General features: G+C 35.1%; 2 protein-coding genes across 2 annotated transcripts; one reads left to right on the plus strand and one right to left on the minus strand.

Annotated features, from left to right (window-relative positions):
* The first annotated feature begins 196 nt into the window (after window positions 1-196).
* Window positions 197-10,171, plus strand: Incenp (Inner centromere protein). The gene is made up of 7 exons (XM_075309970.1): window positions 197-417; window positions 475-631; window positions 704-1,336; window positions 6,621-7,566; window positions 7,630-7,747; window positions 7,877-8,540; window positions 9,770-10,171. Exons 1-7 carry the CDS (start codon window positions 349-351, stop codon window positions 9,961-9,963), a joined length of 2,781 nt encoding a protein of 926 aa, XP_075166085.1. The 5' UTR covers window positions 197-348; the 3' UTR covers window positions 9,964-10,171.
* Window positions 10,172-11,014: 843 nt separating this feature from the next.
* On the minus strand, window positions 11,015-16,873 carry LOC142240873 (uncharacterized). Its single transcript, XM_075312623.1, has 5 exons — window positions 16,812-16,873; window positions 11,907-12,041; window positions 11,628-11,797; window positions 11,442-11,565; window positions 11,015-11,337 (listed from the first exon to the last, which is right to left on the minus strand). Exons 2-5 carry the CDS (start codon window positions 12,025-12,027, stop codon window positions 11,204-11,206), a joined length of 549 nt encoding a protein of 182 aa, XP_075168738.1. The 5' UTR covers window positions 12,028-12,041; window positions 16,812-16,873; the 3' UTR covers window positions 11,015-11,203.
* Window positions 16,874-19,987: the final 3,114 nt, after the last annotated feature.

The following is a 19,987-nucleotide window of genomic DNA, read 5'->3' on the forward strand; positions in this document are numbered from 1 at the left end:
TACGTATAAACTAATTGTGTGAATGGTGCATGAGTCTTATACAACTCTGTTATATGGGATACTACGTAATATTCCAACTATTCCAATAGTATCCACAACTCACAATCCACATTAAAGTAAATATGGCGGTTAAACCTTTTGAAATTTTCCATTGGATTGTATTCCATTAAACGATCGAATTCCATTGAGCGTGGTTGGTTTCGGCTTCCTTCTTGGGAGGAAAGGAAAATATTAACAATCCGGTTTATGTTTCGAGGAATGTTGTACGCATATTTTGCTTTGCCTAAATAGCAAATTGGCTGTATTTGCTTATAAATTGGAGGATCTGTTAAAATATAAAAAAGTATAATGGATGATTTATTGGATTTGTACAATCTCACAGAGACGATTCCCGCCGAATTGGAACTAATTGTAGAGGTAGGACATCTGTTGTAGATATTTGCTATTGAATATTAAACGACAATAATTGTATAGGAATGGGTGAACAATTTGCGAGTCATTCTTTGGGGGCCCACAGTGTTGCCAGCTAACGCCGTGAAGGAAGCCACAAAAGAGATAATTGCAGCGTCTCCCCAACAAACAAAAAAGAGGGTGAAACGTCTCACTTCATTGAATGAAGAGGATAATGAAGGTTTGTAGAAGTTTTGAAATAAAGGTTTTGCTAACAACAAATGCACATCTGCTCCATTCTGTTCACACTTAGATGCGTCGTCAATGTTGGTGGTTGCAGATGCTCAAAGAACAACAAATCACAAGCTATCTAGAGGCCAGGTGTCTCCGCGCAGAAGCAAACGGTCAAATGCTGAGCTCTTGGCAATTGCTGAAAATATTGAGTCCTCGGTTCCAAACGTGCTGGAGGAAATACCTATTCCTCCGAAGAAATCAGCAGACGAGGCACCACAGATGGAAAAAACTGAAGTTACGGCAGAAAGGAAATCTGACGCTACAAATCTAATGCCTCCACCTCCAGTTCCAGCCGAGCACACAGAAGAACATTCATCTGGTCGACCAACGAGAATGGCAAAAATGAAATGTGAAAAGAACCTAAAAGAGCCTAGGATTAATACAAAATTGCGAAGACCATCAAGTAATGAGGTGAAAGTTAAATTGGAACATGAACAGCGCCCTTCCCAAATTCATGAAAAGATATCACAAAATATTGCGTCTGAAGAAATTCCACATGAACGCCCATCGGCCAATTCCAAACCCAATGACTCTATTGTTATTTTGCCTCCACCTAAACCGGCTACAATCGAAATCAGTGAGACTTCTGATGATGATGCCGGTGTGCAGGTTTCTACAACGGACGCCTCTAAGAAAGAAGCTAAAAATCTAAGTAAGTACTAGCAATTATAATTGGTTTCTAGCGACAAGATAACATCAAAAAAAAAAAAATATATATATATATATATATATATTTTATAAGGAAGTGTAGCTTGTGAAAAATATTAGACACGCACTCGCTGACGTTCGACAAAACGTCAAGTTCATACCATGAATAATGTTATTGAGGTAATTACGGCAAAATTTTAAAATACTTTTATGAGGGCTATAGTGGATTACCTTGTTTCCAAACAGACTACAATTGGTAAATAAATTAGATTAATATTGTAAATCTTTGGGGAACAAACGGCCGACTATACCACATACACTAAAGACTAACCTGTTGAAGTGATATTATTAGGGAGTAAGATGAATGGTAGCTTGGCCATGCTGACTATAATAGTGTTTTGAATTACGTCTACCATGGATGTGAATCTTAAAATCCTTCCATTATTTCCTTCTGTTGAACCAACCAGATTGTTCCAAATATATTAGCAGACTGCGTAAGTTGACATTTTCCAGGTCCGCCAGTAATCTAAAGCTATATTCCCTAAAATTCGCTTACGCTTTACACAAAAACCAGGACACTCGCACAAGAGGTTTTTAATTGATTCCTTTTCCTCCGCATCATGACAGCTTATACAGTAGTCATTATACTTCGCGCCAATAGTTTTTGCAAAATCGCCTATCAGGCAGCGACCCGTTATACCAATTCGCCACCTCTCTTATTGCTAGTATTTCTGCCTGAAAAATACTACAGTGCTTGGGTAATCGTTTCGCTATTCGAAGTTCCAGGTCTTTAGAATATACTCCGAAACCTACTTGTCCATCAAATTTGGAACCATCAGTGTAGAAATCTATATAACATTCATTCCGTGGAGTCCGTGTGCACCACGCCTCACTGTTGGGAATTAGAGTTTCAAACTTTTTGTCGAAAAGTGGTTTTGCCAAAGTGTAATCCACTACGTTTGGCACATTTGGCATTATTTTGAGGACAGAACTGTGACCGTACATTTTTTCCGACCACAGCGATAGCTCGCACAACGGCACAGCTGTTGTTGCAGTTGACTGTTTGGCCAAAATGTCTAAATGCAATTGATGCAGCATGACATTAAGGCAATCTGTTCCTGTCTTACTGAATGTGCCAGAGATACACAAGCAAGCCATACGTTGAACTTGTCGGCTGCTGAATTGCCGGATCCAGACTACAAAACCAATTAGTTACGTACACAAATCTGATTCAATCACAAAATTAATTGATCCAATTCATTTTTTAATTGATCCAATTATTTTTTTAATTCAAATGTCTTCAATCACGAAAATGATGGTATCAATCACAGTTTTAATTGGGCATAAAAAAATACTTGATTAAAAAATTAATTGACTTCAATAGCAAATTTCAACTAATTTTTTAATTGTTTCTATTAAAACTTTAATTGATGTTGATTGCAAAACTCAATTAATTTTTTTTAACTAAAAAGGGATCCACCGTGGTGTAATGGTTAGCATGCCCGCCTTGCATACACAAGGTCGTGGTTTCGATTCCTGTTTCGACCGAACACCAAAAAGTTTTCAGCGGTGGATTATCCCACCTCAGTAATGCTAATGACATTTCTGAGGGTTTCAAAGCTTCTCTAAGTGGTTTTCAATGCAATGTGGAACGCCGTTCAGACTCGGCTATAAAAAGGAGGTCCCTTGTTATTGAGCTTAACATGGAATCGGGCAGCACTCAGTCATAAGAGAGAAGTTCACCAATATGGTATCACAATGGTCTATCCCTTTTTATACCCTCCATCATAGGATGGGGGTATATTAACTTTGTCATTCCGTTTGTAACACATCGAAATATTGCTCTAAGACCCCATAAAGTATATATATTCTGGGTCGTGGTGAAATTCTGAGTCGATCTAAGCATGTCCGTCCGTCCGTCCGTCCGTCTGTTGAAATCACGCTAACTTCCGAACGAAACAAGCTATCGACTTGAAACTTGGCACAAGTAGTTGTTATCGATGTAGGTCGGATGGTATTGAAAATGGGCCATATCGGTCCACTTTTACGTATAGCCCCCATATAAAGGGACCCTCAGATTTGGCTTGTGGAGCCTATAACAGAAGCATATTTCATCCGATCCGGCTGAAATTTAGTATATGGTGTTGGTATATGGTCTCTAACAACCATGCAAAAATTGGTCCACATCGGTCCATAATTATATATAGCCCCCATATAAACCGATCCCCAGATTTGGCTTGTGGAGCCTCTAAGAGAAGCATATTTCATCCGATCCGGCTGAAATTTGGTACATGGTGTTGGTAGATAGTCTCTAACAATCGTGCAAAAATTGGTCCACATCGGTCCATAATTATATATAGCCCCCATATAAACCGATCCCCAGATTTGGCTTGTGGAGCCTCTAAGAGAAGCATATTTCATCCGATCCGGCTGAAATTTGGTACATGGTGTTGGTAGATGGTCTCTAACAACCATGCAAAAATTGGTCCACATCGGTCCATAATTATATATGGACCCCATATAAACCGATCTCCAGATTTGGCTTGCGAAGCCTCAAAGAGAAGCAAATTGCATCCGATCCGGCTGAAATTTGGTACATGGTATTGGTATATGGTCTCTAACAACTGTGCAAAAATTGGTCCACATCGGTCCATAATTATATATAGCGCCCATATAAACCGATCCCCAGATTTGAGTTGCGGAGCCTCAAAGAGAAGCAAATTTCATCCGATCCGCCTGAAATTTGGTACATGATATTGTTATATGGTCTCTAATAACCATGCAAAAATTGGTCCACATCGGTTCATAATTATATATAGCCCCCATATAAGCCGATCCCCAGATTTGGCTTGCGAAGTCTCCAAGAGAAGCAAATTTCATCCAATCCGGTTGTAATTTTGAACATGGTGCTAGTATATGATCTTTAACAACCGTGCCAGAATTGGTCCATATCGGTCCATAATTATATATAGCCCCCATATAAAACGTTCTCCAGATTTGACCTCCGGAGCCTCTTGGAGGAGCAAAATTCATCCGATCCGGTTCAAATTAGGAACGTGGTGTTAGTATATGGTCGCTAACAACCATACAACAATTGGTCCAATCACACAAAAATTGGTCCATATCGGTTCATAATCATGGTTGCCACTAGATCCAAAAATAATCTACCAAAATTTTATTTATATAGAAAATTTTGTTAAAATTTTACTCGGTTCATAATAAAATTTTCATCATTGTCAAAATTTTATTTCTATAGAAAATTTTGTTCAAATTTTATTCGGTTCATAATCATGGTTGCCACTCGAGCCAAAAATAATCTACCAAGATTTCATTTCTATAGAATATTTTGTCAAAAGTTTATTTCTATAGAAAATTTTGTTAAAATTTTATTTCTGTAGAAATTTTTGTAAAAATTTTCTTTCTATAGAAAATTTTGTCAAAATTTTTATTTCTATAGAAAATTTTGTGAAAATTTTATTTCGATAGAAAATTTTGTTAAAATTTTATTTCTGTAGAAAATTTTGTCAAAATTTTATGTCTGCTTTGGCAACTGAATTATATACGTATTGGATCAATCTTTTTTGCTTTAATATATACCACGTATGGACTTACATACAATTTAGAAGATGGTGTTAGGAGGTTTTAAGATTCCTTGCCATCGGCAAGCGTTACCGCAACTTAAGTAATTCGATTGTGGATGGCAGAGTTTAGAAGAAGTTTCTACGCAATCCATGATGGAGGGTACATAAGCTTCGGCCTGGCCGAACTTACGGCCGTATATACTTGTTTTTAACTGAGTCTTCCGAGTTTGATTAAAAAGTTAATTTTAATTAAACATTTTAAAATTTTATTCATTGGCCTAATTGACTTAATTGTTCTAAAAAGGTTAATTGTATCAATTAACTATTTAATTGAGAACATTTTTGAGCTTCAATTAACTTTTTAATTGGAAATAGTTTGGTGATATTTTTTTCTGTGTATTTAATTAAAAAATAATTGATACAATCATGAGAGAGAACACAAAGTTAGTGAATGAGTGAAAATTTTCGCGGTTTGTATTAAAGAAAATATTTGTCCAATTAACAATTTACCTAAAAAAATTAATAGAGGTCGATTGCAAAACTCAATTAATTGTTTAACTTATTTTATTAAAAAGTTTAACTAAATTGTATAACCGATTAAACAAACTGATTTTTCCAAAAGGCATCATTTAATTTTTTGATCTGATATAATAGGATCCACCAAATTTTTATGCGGCAATTAAATTTTTAATTGAATCAATTAAAAAATTGAAATTTTGAAATCAAATCAATAAATTGTTCAATCAAATATTTTTTTAATCCCATGATTGAAGAAATGTAAATTGGACCAATTAGTTTCGTAATTGAATCAGAAAGAAATTTGTTTGTGTTGGTGGAATCTTTCGCACGGGAGATTTCTGTATTCTAAATCTTAAACGAAATGCTTGTAGAAAAAAATGTTCCCTGCGAGCACACAATTTTTTCTGATTCAATCACAAAATTAATTGATCCAATTAATTTTTTAATTGAAATGCCTTCAATCACGAAAATGGTAGTATCAATCCCAGTTTTAAATTAAGCATCAAAACAATACTTGATCAAAAAAGTAACTGATTTCATTAACAAATTTCAATTAATTTTTTAATTGATTCATTGAAAATTTAATTGATGTTGATTGCAAAATTCAAATATTTTTTGAATAAAATGGTGTTGGTGAATGGTGTTTTTAGTTTGATTAAATAAGTGATTACTTCAAATGAATTTTTAATTAAAAATTCCAAAAAAAGGCATAGTTTTCGGAGTTTGATTAAAAAGCTATTTGTGTCAATTAAAAATTCATGATATTTTTTCCGTGTTTAAGTGGTAATGAAGAAAAGTCATTGGTTGAAATTGAACCAATGGTCGAGACAGTCACTGAAGCCAAAACTTTTGTGGTATAACGGAAAAGCTATTACGAAACTGTTCAAAACAGTTCATAGGTTGATAATTGTATTCCATTTGCGCATGCAGCAAAAACGAATGCAATGAAGATCCCAAAAATTTCAGTCCCAACTGCTATACTGAAAACGGAAACGAACAATTTATTATGCAATCAATTTAACAGGAGAACAAAAATTACTGTTAAGCGAAGACGTTTTATTTATTTTTTATTTTCATTATATAATTTGAAGCGGCCAATCTATATATTACAATGGACTACTAAATACATTTGTAAAATTGTTATTGTTTATATTTTAAACATCCAACCAACACAAATTTTGTTTCTAGCTCGAAACGCATCGTTGGAGTCGTCTGATGGTAGCGTACGCAGTTTACGCATTAAGATTAAACGGGAGAAGACTAGCATCAATCCTCAGGAGGAGAATCCAAATGGTGTTCCCGATGACACGGTATTCAAGGCACCAAGTACTGTTCCGCTACCAATGGCGTTGGCGCCTAAAAACGAAACAACTGCTCTTGAGGAATCTTCGGCGGCCGCTGCCAGTATGCTTTCTTCGACAACCTCATCCATTGCTGGCAAAAAACCACGCAAAAAGAAGGAAGCACCTCGTCCCATTAAAGTTGAACGATTTAGCGATTTGGATCCCAAACCTTCGCCTGTGGCTTTACGTACACGCGGTAGCGCGGGTTCACGTATTTCACAAACTGAAAAAGACTCTGATAACCAAACACCGATTGAAGAACCAAAACGTGGTGGTTCCATCTATGAAGATGCCGTTGAAACACCCACGCAACGCACTTCAAAGGGAACAATTGTCAATGAAACTGTAAATTTGGGGGCAGTGCCAGCCTCGGATGCCACAATGAACTTGGGACCAGTACCTAGTGATGCCACATTCTGCACTAATGCGGCACAAACCACATTCCAAGTTACACCGGGACAAACTACATTTGTCGTCGAAGGAAATCCAAATGCTACGGTAACATTGAATAAAAATTCGTCAGGAGCTGATGCTACATTTAATGTACAGGGATCGGCCAAAGCAGAGAAGGAGGATGAAGCTGTTGGCCAGAGATCATTTGAAACTGCTAAAGATTCATCAGTACCCCATGAGGAAAGTCTCATCACAGAAGATGAATCCATTGAACCTCCAGTACCAACAAAAACAAAAGTATCATCATCCGCCAAGGCTACTGTTCCTTTAACAAAGAATGTATCAAAAGTTACCAAAGCAAACTACAAGCTACCCAATCGCACCAATGAATTGTTTAAGTAAGTAGTAATTTTATGAAACTTATGTTAAAATATGTATTTATTGTTATTAACATATTTCAGTCCATTGGCTCAGAGCCCGGTAAAACAAAGGGTGGAAGCCTTTGAGAACGCAGCTGCTGCTGCATCGGAGCAAACAAAACGTCCTTTGCGCAACAAAAAGGAAAATGTAACACCTTCGGTAAGATTTTTATTTTTTTTATTTTATTTAACTCGTTTTACAACCAAGCCGAAATGGCCATATAAATTTATTTAATTTAGCCCTAATTTGGAATAATGCTCATTTTTGGTTTTAATGTTTGACCTTCAGGCGACAACAACACCTGTTATAGGAAAGCTTGCCACTCCTGCACTTGGACGTTTCCTTACACCAACACAGAGCTCGAATCTTACATCGAGTAGTAGTACTGTCGCTAAGAAAGCTCCAACTAGTGCATCAAAGGCAATGACCTTAACAAAATCGGCCAGCTCAACTTTGCACAGGAGTAATTCCACCGTCTCATCGAAAACCTTACAGAGGGAGAACAGTGCTGATGATTTCCGTAAAGGATTGCATAATCTAGCCGAGGAGCGCAAGAAGCAAAGGGAACAGAAACATTTATTGGCCGCCCAACAACGCGAAGCTAAGGAACGTGAGAGGGCCGAGCGTATGGCCAAACTTGCCAAGGAAAGAGAGGAAAAACGTTTACTTAAACAACAAGAGCAAGAGCAGAAGCGCCGTGAATTGGACGAAATACAACGTAAATTACGATTACAGCAAGAAGAAGAAGCAGCCAGACTTAAGGCCGCCAAGGAACGAGAAATGTTATTGCAAATGAAGCAACAACAGCAAATGAGTTCGAGGCAAAAGATGATGCCACCACCAGCGAAAACCACTTCGAAATATACCTTTGAGATGTTGCATGAAGACGATTCAACTGATGATGAGGATAAGGTTTCGTACAAACGCCCTCCCCCACCATCATGGAGCAGAAGTAAGTATATATAAAAATTTTGCAATTAATTAACTATTAATTGTATATGACAACGTGGCATAAACTGTTTTTACCATGGTTTACCATTGACAACGGAACAATGGGAGTCTTCAATCATTTTCTTATTACTATATAACATTTGAAACGGAAATTTATCGTATTATACGGCTTTACATTACCCTTCCAAAATCTACCTTAACTAGATTTCAACTGTGATTCGCGTTAAAAAAAGATAATTTTAAGTATCGAAAAATGTGGATTTCGAGTGTAGTGTATATAGCCGGCTACGATTGGATCGTTGATTGAGAGAGTTTAATGGGAAAGGGAAGAAAATTAAGACAAAGTTAAAATTGGAACATGTGATTCCCAGAGATGGTCTCTATCAAACTCTTTTAGGTTTGCGACTATCGCAAAGTTGTAAACGTCACATACACGTCGTAAATGTAGAAAAAGTCGCTAACTCAAAATACTTTAGTCGCGTCAGCTAGGTAGCGAATTCGATGATATGCAAGACGATTGTATGTGCGAAGAAATGTCAATTCTTAGGAATGTTCACAATTTTCGGTTTCAGTCCCCACATTTTCCCTATTGGCTTTTGCACGAGTACAGTGGATTTTCCCGTCCTTTCTTCGAACGATCCCATCGCCCACTTTCCCACCTCTTCCAACGCATTAAAAATATTAAATTGAAAACAAAACTATCGTTCTGTAATTTATGAATTCTGCGGCTGTAAAACTATAGCGCACTCGCAGTAACGTGCACTCTTTTTCTTTTTTTTTCTACTCCTTAAAATGAACAAACATGAAAGCTCTATAACATGAACACATTTTTTTGTCATAAAGTGCAACACACGTATGGATTTTTTGTGATCTCGTTTCGCTTATTTTTTGTGAATTTTAATTATTAATTTAAATTGCTTTATAATTCCATACCCACTGATATTTTTCGGAACTCTTTTTGTTGATTTCTTCATGAAATTAAATTTATAATTTAAGTTTTTAATATTAATAATAACAAAAATAAAAGACTATCACGCTAGAACGTGTAAACTCCTGAATATGGTTATGTTTTGTTCACCTGATGACTGGAAGGCTACCTTGTAAATTAATTGACTATCAAATATACCGCTTAGAGATAATTTTATAATTGTAACAGTTATAAATTATTTCAAAACAACTGTCACGCATGCTTTCAAATAATATTTTAAAATAATGTATTTTTCTTTGCAGGTCATAAACGTGGTCCGTATGTTTTAAAACAGGAGTACACGCCTTCGTCTTACATCGATTATTTCTTTTCGGTGCAACCTATGACGCCTGATTTGAAGCAAATATTCCCCAATATCGATGCCCGTCATTTAAAACGCAATTCCAGCGTATTGTGGTCCACTCCACCACGGTATTCGGAATTACCCAAGTATTAGAGATTTATTACCAGAAAACTCAAAATGTTTTCTATTCGTTTTAATAATTTTGGAAATGTTTATTTATTTGTAGAAAAACAAAATCAAGTTGGTCTATCGTTTTGTATTGATACTTTTCTTATCGTTTGTCATACCATTAAATCGTTTTTTATAGACATTTACGAAACTATAACATATTTCAATTAAAAATAAATACATTTGTAAACAATATTTTGGTGTATTAATTGAGGAATTTATATGAAACGAGAATTTTATGTTCTGCGCCACAATGAGGTAACGTTCTCTAAAATTTACTTTTAATCATTTGGCTTTTTTATTATTTAGGAACAACTTTTGCCAAACTTAGAACTTTTGATTGTTTTATATATCAATCTTGGTGGTAATTAATTGAGGAGTAATCGGGTATGTTCTGGATTTCCCTTAAAATAGATTTCACATATCACTTTCAACCCCTCCAAAGTTTTGTTTCTTGGTTTCCCGTGAATCAGAATTTTTCGAATTCGCCTGTTGGAAAATGAAAATCTGCAAATCATATGTCTTCGTTTAAAATGGAAGCATAATCGTATCCACACAAAAGTTGTTCATAATTAACAAGCGCTAGGATATTTTTTCAATTACAAACGTTTCAACGCGACACTGTCGTTTCGAACATCCCAGTGGTGTGAAGGATCAACGAAAAGCCTGTATATTCGCTAGCCCTTTAGGCACTACCCCTGGTCCTACACAATACCTTTTACGTGCATTTGGGTGGCGAATTTAACATGGGCTTGTCCTAGGAAGGGGTCTATCGATCCCACATCGTTTACGGGGGACCACCTACGGCGGCACCTACTCCGTTCAGCTCATAGTGGTACCGCACATTGGTGCCCAAGGCACCTGTCTATTGTAGGCACCACATGTGATGGTAGCTCTTAGTAGATACCATAGGGGTATCGCCATTTAGCCATCGTATTAACCGTTTTCTTTTACCGCCCATTTATAAAATTATATTTTCATTGTTTAGTTTATATATACATTTATATTTTTTGTTTATATATTTAGTTAAAAGATTAAAATAATACAAAATTAATTCAAATTAAAGTAAAGTAGTAAAGTAAAAAACATATATAAAAAACAACAAAAAAACTATGTATACATAACAAAACAAAAATTCAATCCAGTATATTATAGAAAGAAAAATTAAAAAAAGAAAACAAAACCTAAAATAAAATCTTATGCTAATCAAATATTTACGAATATATTATTTAGGGCATTGTGGCAAATTTTTATTTATTTTTGAAATCGAAATACTTTTAAAGTGACGCTTCTTTTGCAGCTGTATTTCTTTCCGCAATTCCTCTTCCGGCTTTCCAGATCCACTACACTGAATAGAATCTACAAATTTGTGAGTTAATTAGTATACAAATAACTTTAAAAATTACCAAATAATTATAAAAATATTCAGTTATCTATTAATACACTGTATAAATTACATAAACCTTTGAAAGATTTTTTCCCTTGCACTCCATCGACGTTGTAATCGTACGTTATCTGCGGCATTAAAATACTTCTCAAATTTTTCTTGATACCATTTGGTTCAATAAGTCCTTTCAAGGTTTGAATCTATTAAAATTATAAATATTATATTATATACAGTATTTTTAAATTTACCGGAAGATACTAACATATTCTTGTCTATTTTCTGTCAATATTGATTCGTTAACTTCCCGTAGCTTTTCTTCTGTATTTATCGGGAACATTCTTTTTAAGGCATCCACGTCGTTTTCTCTGGAGTGTATGGCCTTTAATATTGAACTTTGCTTGGCAATCTCTTCGGCCAGGAATTTCACTTGTTCTGCAATAAATTTGTAAAAATATAAATTTTTATTATAGTTGTACAAAGAAAAATTTGAAAAGAAGTACTTAAAAAATTAGTTGGTCATTATTTTTTTATTTATACTTACCTTGTAATAAAGCATCTCGTTTTTGAAGATCTTCTCTCAGCTTTTTTATTTGTTCTTTTAATTCGCCACAATTGCAATTTTGGTGTTTTATTTTGCGAAGGGGGCTACTGTTATCAGACATTTTTGATCTTTTTACTAGGATTAACGAAAAATAGACGATTTATTTAGTTTTACAAATATCTTAATGATTTTTAAATTTGGTTTTTGATTATTAAATTATTATTTTTAAATAAGCGGTTGTGAAAATTATAATGCACTATGTAATAAAGGCAGTATTACTAGTTTTTCATTATACGGAATAGCAATTCCCTTACAATCCAACTCTTCTAATGGGAACGTTTCGAGTTCACATTTCGATTCGACATCGGTTTTAAATATGCCTAAATTGATAGATTCACAGGGTTCTACAAAAAAGTTTGTCAAGTTATTAAATTTTCGTCCACAAAAGTTTTGTCCCGTTGATTAAAAGATACAACTTCTACTGGTATACTATTGTGTAAGTAACACAAGTTGTTAGGGCTTGAAGTACTTAAAGTACATCCCCGAAAGCTGTATGTAATTATTCCATTCCTTTTTTCTGAGAAACCTACTAATTTTTCAGATACAACAAAATTTTTTTCTGATTGTTGCCTATATATTTGTTCAAGTATCTTGACAGGACTTTTTATAAATTTTTTGATACTTTGCAATTCATTTTCAAACCCATATGCAGAATTTGATATGGGATCACCGAGATGTGAAACAGTATCTTTCACATGTAGCAAATTGTGTACATTGTATGAAACACTATTTTCCCCAAACAATGCTGAAAATTTTAAAACAAAAAGATCTAATAAAGCTTGAGCATTTTCTAAATTACTATCGCGTTGTTTGGGAAAGCAAATGAATCTATATGCGCAGTGTAGTAAAAGAAATTCATAGTATATATCTTCATTTACGTCCCCTTTTAAAGCAACAATTCCGGTATAGAGTAAAAATTGTCGGTACTCCGTAGCCTTCCAGTTCTTTATTTCGTCCAAAGCTCTTGGTTTCCTAGCAAATTCAAAAGGAATAAAGGATCTAAAGCTGTGAAATTTTTCAGACACATTTTTTTCAAAATTTAGTTATTGTTGACAAGATACTTTATTTTGTAACAATCGAAGTAAAAATTTACGCAACACACCCAAATCTATGAGATGCATGCAATCGAGGGGAAGTTGTGTTATCATGCCAAGCCCAAGCTTTTCCTATGGAGATTTTCTTTGCAAATATTTCGGTATGTGATGCCGTGCATATTTTCTTTCAGCGAAATCTTCGTCATTTATAAATCCCTAGAAACAGATTCATATGTGAGGACCCCATTAATTTTTTTTTGCAATTTGTGTGCACTTGGAGCACCCATGGCTTGAAGTGTGTCCAGGTATACAACTTATGTATGCTTTAGCAGGTGCGTCGCAAATAACGCTTTTAATTTCAAAGTAAACTCGTTGTCCATCTATTTCCAAACCGGCTTTGTTAACACTTTGCATTTCTAAAATAAAATCACTTAGAAAATCTTCACAAGTTGAAGGTTTACTTTTGCCCAAGAAAACCCCTATTGGAAAAATCGGTTTGGACTCCACATTATTTAATCTGATAAGAATTGGCCAAAGCTGAGTTCGAGAACTTCGAAACAGTGGTAATCCGTCTATATTAATGCCCAAAGCGAGTTTGTTTGGCAGTCCCACGATTTTGGATATTTTACTTAAAGTTCTAGCAAACCCCAGGTGCATATATGATCCACCACATATAGTTTTTATATTTGGTCTTTTATCTTCTTTAAAATCGTAAAATTTATCAACACAAATATTTTCCTCTTTAAGAACTTTTAATAAACCTTCTGCACATCGTCGTGAAGGTCTATGCTGCAAAAACCACGTCCTTAATTTTTCAGTTAATGTTCTTTTTGTTTTATTATTTCTTTCACATAAAATTTCTTTATTTTTATACCCTCCATCATAGGATGGGGGTATATTAACTTTGTCATTCCGTTTGTAACACATCGAAATATTGCTCTAAGACCCCATAAAGTATATATATTCTGGGTCGTGGTGAAATTCTGAGTCGATCTAAGCATGTCCGTCCGTCCGTCCGTCCGTCCGTCCGTCTGTTGAAATCACGCTAACTTCCGAACGAAACAAGCTATCGACTTGAAACTTGGCACAAGTAGTTGTTATCGATGTAGGTTGGATGGTATTGAAAATGGGCCATATCGGTCCACTTTTACGTATAGCCCCCATATAAAGGGACCCTCAGATTTGGCTTGTGGAGCCTCTAACAGAAGCATATTTCATCCGATCCGGCTGAAATTTGGTACATGGTGTTGGTATATGGTCTCTAACAACCATGCAAAAATTGGTCCATATCGGTCCATAATTATATATAGCCCCCATATAAACCGATCCCCAGATTTGGCTTGTGGAGCCTCTAAGAGAAGCATATTTGATCCGATCCGGCTGAAATTTGGTACATGGTGTTAGTATATGGTCTCTAACAATCATGCAAAAATTGGTCGACATCGGTCCATAATTATATATAGCCCCCATATAAACCGATCCCCAGATTTGGCTTGCGGAGCCTCAAAGAGAAGCAAATTTCATCCGATCCGGCTGAAATTTGGTACATGATGTTGGTATATGGTCTCTAACAACCATGCAAAAATTGGTCCACATCGGTTCATAATTATATATAGCCCCCATATAAACCGATCCCCAGATTTGGTTTGTGGAGCCTCTAAGAGAAGCATATTTCATCCGATTCGGCTGAAATTTGGTACATGGTGTTGGTATATGGTCTCTAACAACCATGCAGAAATTGGTCCATATCGGTCCTTAATTATATATTGCCCCCATATAAACCGATCCCCAGATTTGGCTTGTGGAGCCTTTAAGAGAAGCATATTTCATCCGATCCGGCTGAAATTTGGTACATGGTGTTGGTATATGGTCTCTAACAATCATGCAAAAATTGGTCCACATCGGTCCATAATTATATATAGCCCCCATATAAACCGATCTCCAGATTTGGCTTGCGAAGCCTCAAAGAGAAGCAAATTGCATCCGATCCGGCTGAAATTTGGTACATGGTATTGGTATATGGTCTCTAGCAACCGTGCAAAAATTGGTCCACATCGGTCCATAATTATATATAGCCCCCATATAAAACGTTCTCCAGATTTGGTTTGTGGAGCCTCTAAGAGAAGCATATTTCATCCGATTCGGCTGAAATTTGGTACATGGTGTTGGTATATGGTCTCTAACAACCATGCAGAAATTGGTCCATATCGGTCCTTAATTATATATTGCCCCCATATAAAACGTTCTCCAGATTTGGTTTGTGGAGCCTCTAAGAGAAGCATATTTCATCCGATTCGGCTGAAATTTGGTACATGGTGTTGGTATATGGTCTCTAACAACCATGCAAAAATTGGTCCACATCGGTTCATAATTATATATAGCCCCCATATAAACCGATCCCCAGATTTGGTTTGTGGAGCCTCTAAGAGAAGCATATTTCATCCGATTCGGCTGAAATTTGGTACATGGTGTTGGTATATGGTCTCTAACAACCATGCAGAAATTGGTCCATATCGGTCCTTAATTATATATTGCCCCCATATAAACCGATCCCCAGATTTGGGTTGCGGAGCCTCTAAGAGAAGCAAATTTCATCCGATCTGGCTCAAATTTGGTACATGGTATTGGTATATGGTCTCTAGCAACCGTTCAAAAATTGGTCCATATCGGTCCATAATTATATATAGCCCCCATATAAAACGTTCTCCAGATTTGACCTCCGGAGCCTCTTGGAGGAGCAAAATTCATCCGATCCGGTTCGAATTAGGAACGTGGTGTTAGTATATGGTCGCTAACAAACATATCAAAATTGGTCCAATCACACAAAAATTGGTCCATATCGGTTCATAATCATGGTTGCCACTAGAGCCAAAAATAATCTACCAAAATTTTATTTCTATAGAAAATTTTGTCAAAATTTTATTTCTAGAGAAAATTTTGTTAAAATTTTATTCGGTTCATAATAAAATTTTCATCATTGTCAAAATTTTATTTCTATAGAAAATTTTGTTCAAAAGTTTATTTATATAGAAAATGTTGTTAAAATTTTATTTCTGTAGACATTTTTGTCAAAATTTTCTTTCTATAGAAAATCGAGCCAAAAATAATCTACCAAGATTTTATTTCTATAGAAAATTTTGTCAAAAGTTTATTTCTATAGAAAATTTTGTTAAAATTTTATTTCTGTAGACATTTTTGTCAAAATTTTCTTTCTATAGAAAATTTTGTGAAAATTTTTATTTCTATAGAAAAGTTTGTGAAAAATTTATTTCTATAGAAAATTTTGTTAAAATTTTATCTCTGTAGAAAATTTTGTCAAAATTTTATGTCTACTTTGTCAAACTGAATTATATACGTATTGGATCGATCTGTTTTGATTTAATATATACCACGTATGGACTTACATACAATTTAGAAGATGGTGTTAGGAGGTTTTAAGATACCTTGCCATCGGCAAGCGTTACCGCAACTTAAGTAATTCGATTGTGGGTGGCAGTGTTTAGAAGAAGTTTCTACGCAATCCATGATGGAGGGTACATAAGCTTCGGCCTGGCCGAACTTACGGCCGTATATACTTGTTTTCATTTTCATTATTAAAACAAAAATCATTTTCGTTGAAAACCCGCACTTCATTATTTTTTCCAATTTGGTTAAATATATTCAAAAATTTCACTACGTCACTATTTTCACCATTTTCAGTATTTTTTGTTTCAATTTTTTTATTGGGCTGTCCAATTTTATTAAATTTTTTCAAAAATTCCTCCCGATCCGCTTTGATTAATCGTCTTAAATTTCGCTTGCTCATTATTACCTTTTTTGTCACAGCAAAATCCAAACCAACAATGAAAGTTTGTGCGCTGTTTTATATTTGAATTCGATTATTGAAGTAACAAAAGAAAAAATATAAGATACATACAGAGCAGAAAAAAACATACACACGCCTACTACGATAAATTTAAAAATAATAAACATAGTGTTACCCTTGATTGGTGGTCATATTCTATTGCATAATTCTTGCCTACTTTTATTCGATATGAGTACTGTAAAAATCATTACAATCTAAGCGTTTTAGGGTGTTGATTTTTAAAGTTGATATGCCCGTAGGGGTCATTTACTTTGGATTTACCCTTATATCTTAAATCTAAAGATTCAATATTCAATATAAAAATGTTTTTTCTTTACTTTAAGGAAAATTCGCCTTACTTCAAAGACCTACTGCTTTGACTGAAGGACGCAAATTTCCAAGATTTGTGTCCTAAATTTAAAAAGCCTAGATTTAAAGTTAGAAAGCTCCCTAAAATTGTTTTTGTTTCAAAGAAGCAACATACTTACCTTCATTAACAATTAAATTCTAATTACAATTTCAACGCAATAAAAAAGGTAAAATCCTCGACTATTCTTCTAAACAACATAAAATTAACTAAAATGTCTGAAAATGTTTATTTACTTGTGGTTACTATGGTAACACAATATTCTGTTTAATAAATTTAGATATCAGTCAGCACGTTTACCAGGGTCCACCTACGGTACCACCTACCCTTTTTATCTCCTAGTGGTACCCTTAATTGGTGGCCATAGCGGCCGTCCATTGTAGACGACATGTGGGTAACCCCATTTCGTTACCGCATTATGCGTCGTAAACACTACTTTTATTTGAATGATTTTTATATAACATTCCAAAAAGTCGCCCTACTTATCCCAGATTCGAAGGCGGTACTTACTGAGCCATAAAATAAGAAATTAAAAATGTGGTGGATGTCAGATATAAAATGCAAAACTAACTGGAGAGTATACGAACCAAATCCAGGGCTAAATATGATGATTTTGCTTCCACCGGTTTATACCAAGATTCCTGAACCGATATTTTTGCAACAAAATGTTATATACCAATCATATGGTAGAAGTCTCAAAAATAAAATCGGAACGTTCGGCCAACGTTAGATCTGATAAAGCCTTAAGAATTTTACTTAACATGAAATACAAAAATCGAATGAACGTGTCTGCATTATGATTCATTGAAATGCCTATGCTCAATTTTGTAGATATTTTTTGATGATTCGTTGACAAAGAGGTAGGGAAATGACACTCTAAAAGGGGTTTCTTTTAAATTCCGCCGCGTTATACCCCCGAATAAGGGATACCACATCCTCCTATAAATGGTATATACAAGACAATTGACAATTTCGTAACTCATTCGCGTTAGAACCATATCCCAACTATTCATACAAAAGAGAGAAATTGCAAAGCCAGCCTTAGGAAATGACGGTCCACATTGCGGTAGGGAATAAGCTCACGAAAGGTGGTGAGGAGTTATTACGAGGTCGAAGTTTGTCGTAGAAAAAAAAAATGGTTTTGTGCAGTACTATGAGGTAGCAATTTAGCTGCCGAATTAGGGATACCACCCGCTCCTGTAAGAAGTATCTACCAGTGACTATGAAAGGAGGTAGGAGTCAATGAGCATACCACTTCACCCGTCAAAAGTATGAATGGTGGCAAATAGGCGACCACTTCGTCACTCTTTTGCGGCAATGGAATATTTTTATACCACTGGGATACACAAGGTTAGGTTAAAGTGGCAGCCTGATTAAGATTCAGGCTCACTTAGACTATTCACTCCATTGTGATACCACATTAACTAAAACTACCTATTACATATAGCAGATTGGGGGCTAATCACGGCATTCGATATCGAGAACTTTTGATCGAAATCTAAATTTTTCGGATCACGAGAGTCGATATCGAGTTTTTTTGAACGACAATTTTTTCGATTGGTAAATTGCAATCGTAAAATATTTTTCACTTGTTTTTTACATTGTTTTCGTCAATTTATAGTAAATTTAAATATAATGAACATATTTTGTTCATTATATGTAAATTAAATTTTTTCATTCTGTAGTATAGTGGTACATAATTATAGGAAAATGTTAACTAATATATGGAATGCATTATACCTAATTTCTACGAAAATCACATCGTTCAAACAAATAAAAATGTCTTTGGCGCTATACGAAGTTCAACTTTCTTCACAATGAGTTCATTTTAACTTAAAGAAGGGGTCACTTTTTTCTGGGTGTAGTTGCTCAAATTTGGAGCTTGACTCTGAACTCTTACAATAGTAAACAACAGATAATTGGCCAAAAATTTAAGAACGATTTAATGATTTTTATAAGTATTTTAAAATTCAGTAGTTTTTCTTTATATTGCAGAACATTAGTTTCTTCGTATTTCCTTAACATTTTACCACAAACTTAGAAATAAATGAATTGTGCCACATATTTGATTATATGTTTACATTTTCCTCTGCAAATCATATGATTTTCGGCAGGCGATTTCGAAAAATCTGTTTTCACGGGAAACCAAGAACAACCAAACATTTTTTGGGGAAAATCAAAGTGGAAGGTGAAATCTTTTTGAAGGAAATCCAGAACAACCCCGAAGGGAATAATTCCCCAGAAGCCTTTCATGTGAAACCCAGAACATACCCGAATATATTCGTGCCTGTTCTGTTACACACATGTATAATTTTTATGTGGTGTCACACTTAAGGGTGAGTACTAAGTTCGAGTTTAGCCGCTAAAGTAAAAACTAAATCAGTAACAAGTTTTCTTTTGGTAATTGCAAAAAAAACCGTTTTTATACGCTTCACCATGGGCCTAAATTTGTAATATTATTTATAACGGATATGGGGACAGGTCTCTGGACTTTACTTCCTAAAATTCTTGGAAAATGAAAATGCTTTTCGACCGAAGTTCAAGTGTGACTCCCACTATTGTTCACGGGGTGGCATTTCCCCCTTGTACACAAGCTTTCGATAAAGCTGGAAAGAAATTTGTCCATAGTGTGACGCACTATTAGGACTCAAAAATAACAAGTATATACGGCCGTAAGTTCGGCCAGGCCGAATCTTATGTGTGTTACCCACCACCATGGATTGCATTGAAACTTCTACTAAAGACTGCCATCCACAAGGTATCTTAAAACTTCTTA

This window comes from Haematobia irritans, chromosome 5 (genome assembly GCF_050003625.1).
Source record: "Haematobia irritans isolate KBUSLIRL chromosome 5, ASM5000362v1, whole genome shotgun sequence".
In the NCBI taxonomy this organism is placed as follows: domain Eukaryota; kingdom Metazoa; phylum Arthropoda; class Insecta; order Diptera; family Muscidae; genus Haematobia; species Haematobia irritans.

Coding starts and splice junctions, on each gene's coding strand:
- LOC142240873 (XM_075312623.1), bottom strand. CDS start 12,027: ATGTCTGATAACAGTAGCCCCCTTCGCAAAATAAAACACCAAAATTGC. Junction 11,798..11,906: donor ACGAGATGCTTTATTACAAG/GTAAGTATAAAT, acceptor AATTTATTGCAG/AACAAGTGAAATTCCTGGCC. Junction 11,566..11,627: donor CAGAAAATAGACAAGAATAT/GTTAGTATCTTC, acceptor TAATTTTAATAG/ATTCAAACCTTGAAAGGACT.
- Incenp (XM_075309970.1), top strand. CDS start 349: ATGGATGATTTATTGGATTTGTACAATCTCACAGAGACGATTCCCGCC. Junction 1,337..6,620: donor GAAAGAAGCTAAAAATCTAA/GTAAGTACTAGC, acceptor TTTTGTTTCTAG/CTCGAAACGCATCGTTGGAG. Junction 7,567..7,629: donor CGCACCAATGAATTGTTTAA/GTAAGTAGTAAT, acceptor AACATATTTCAG/TCCATTGGCTCAGAGCCCGG.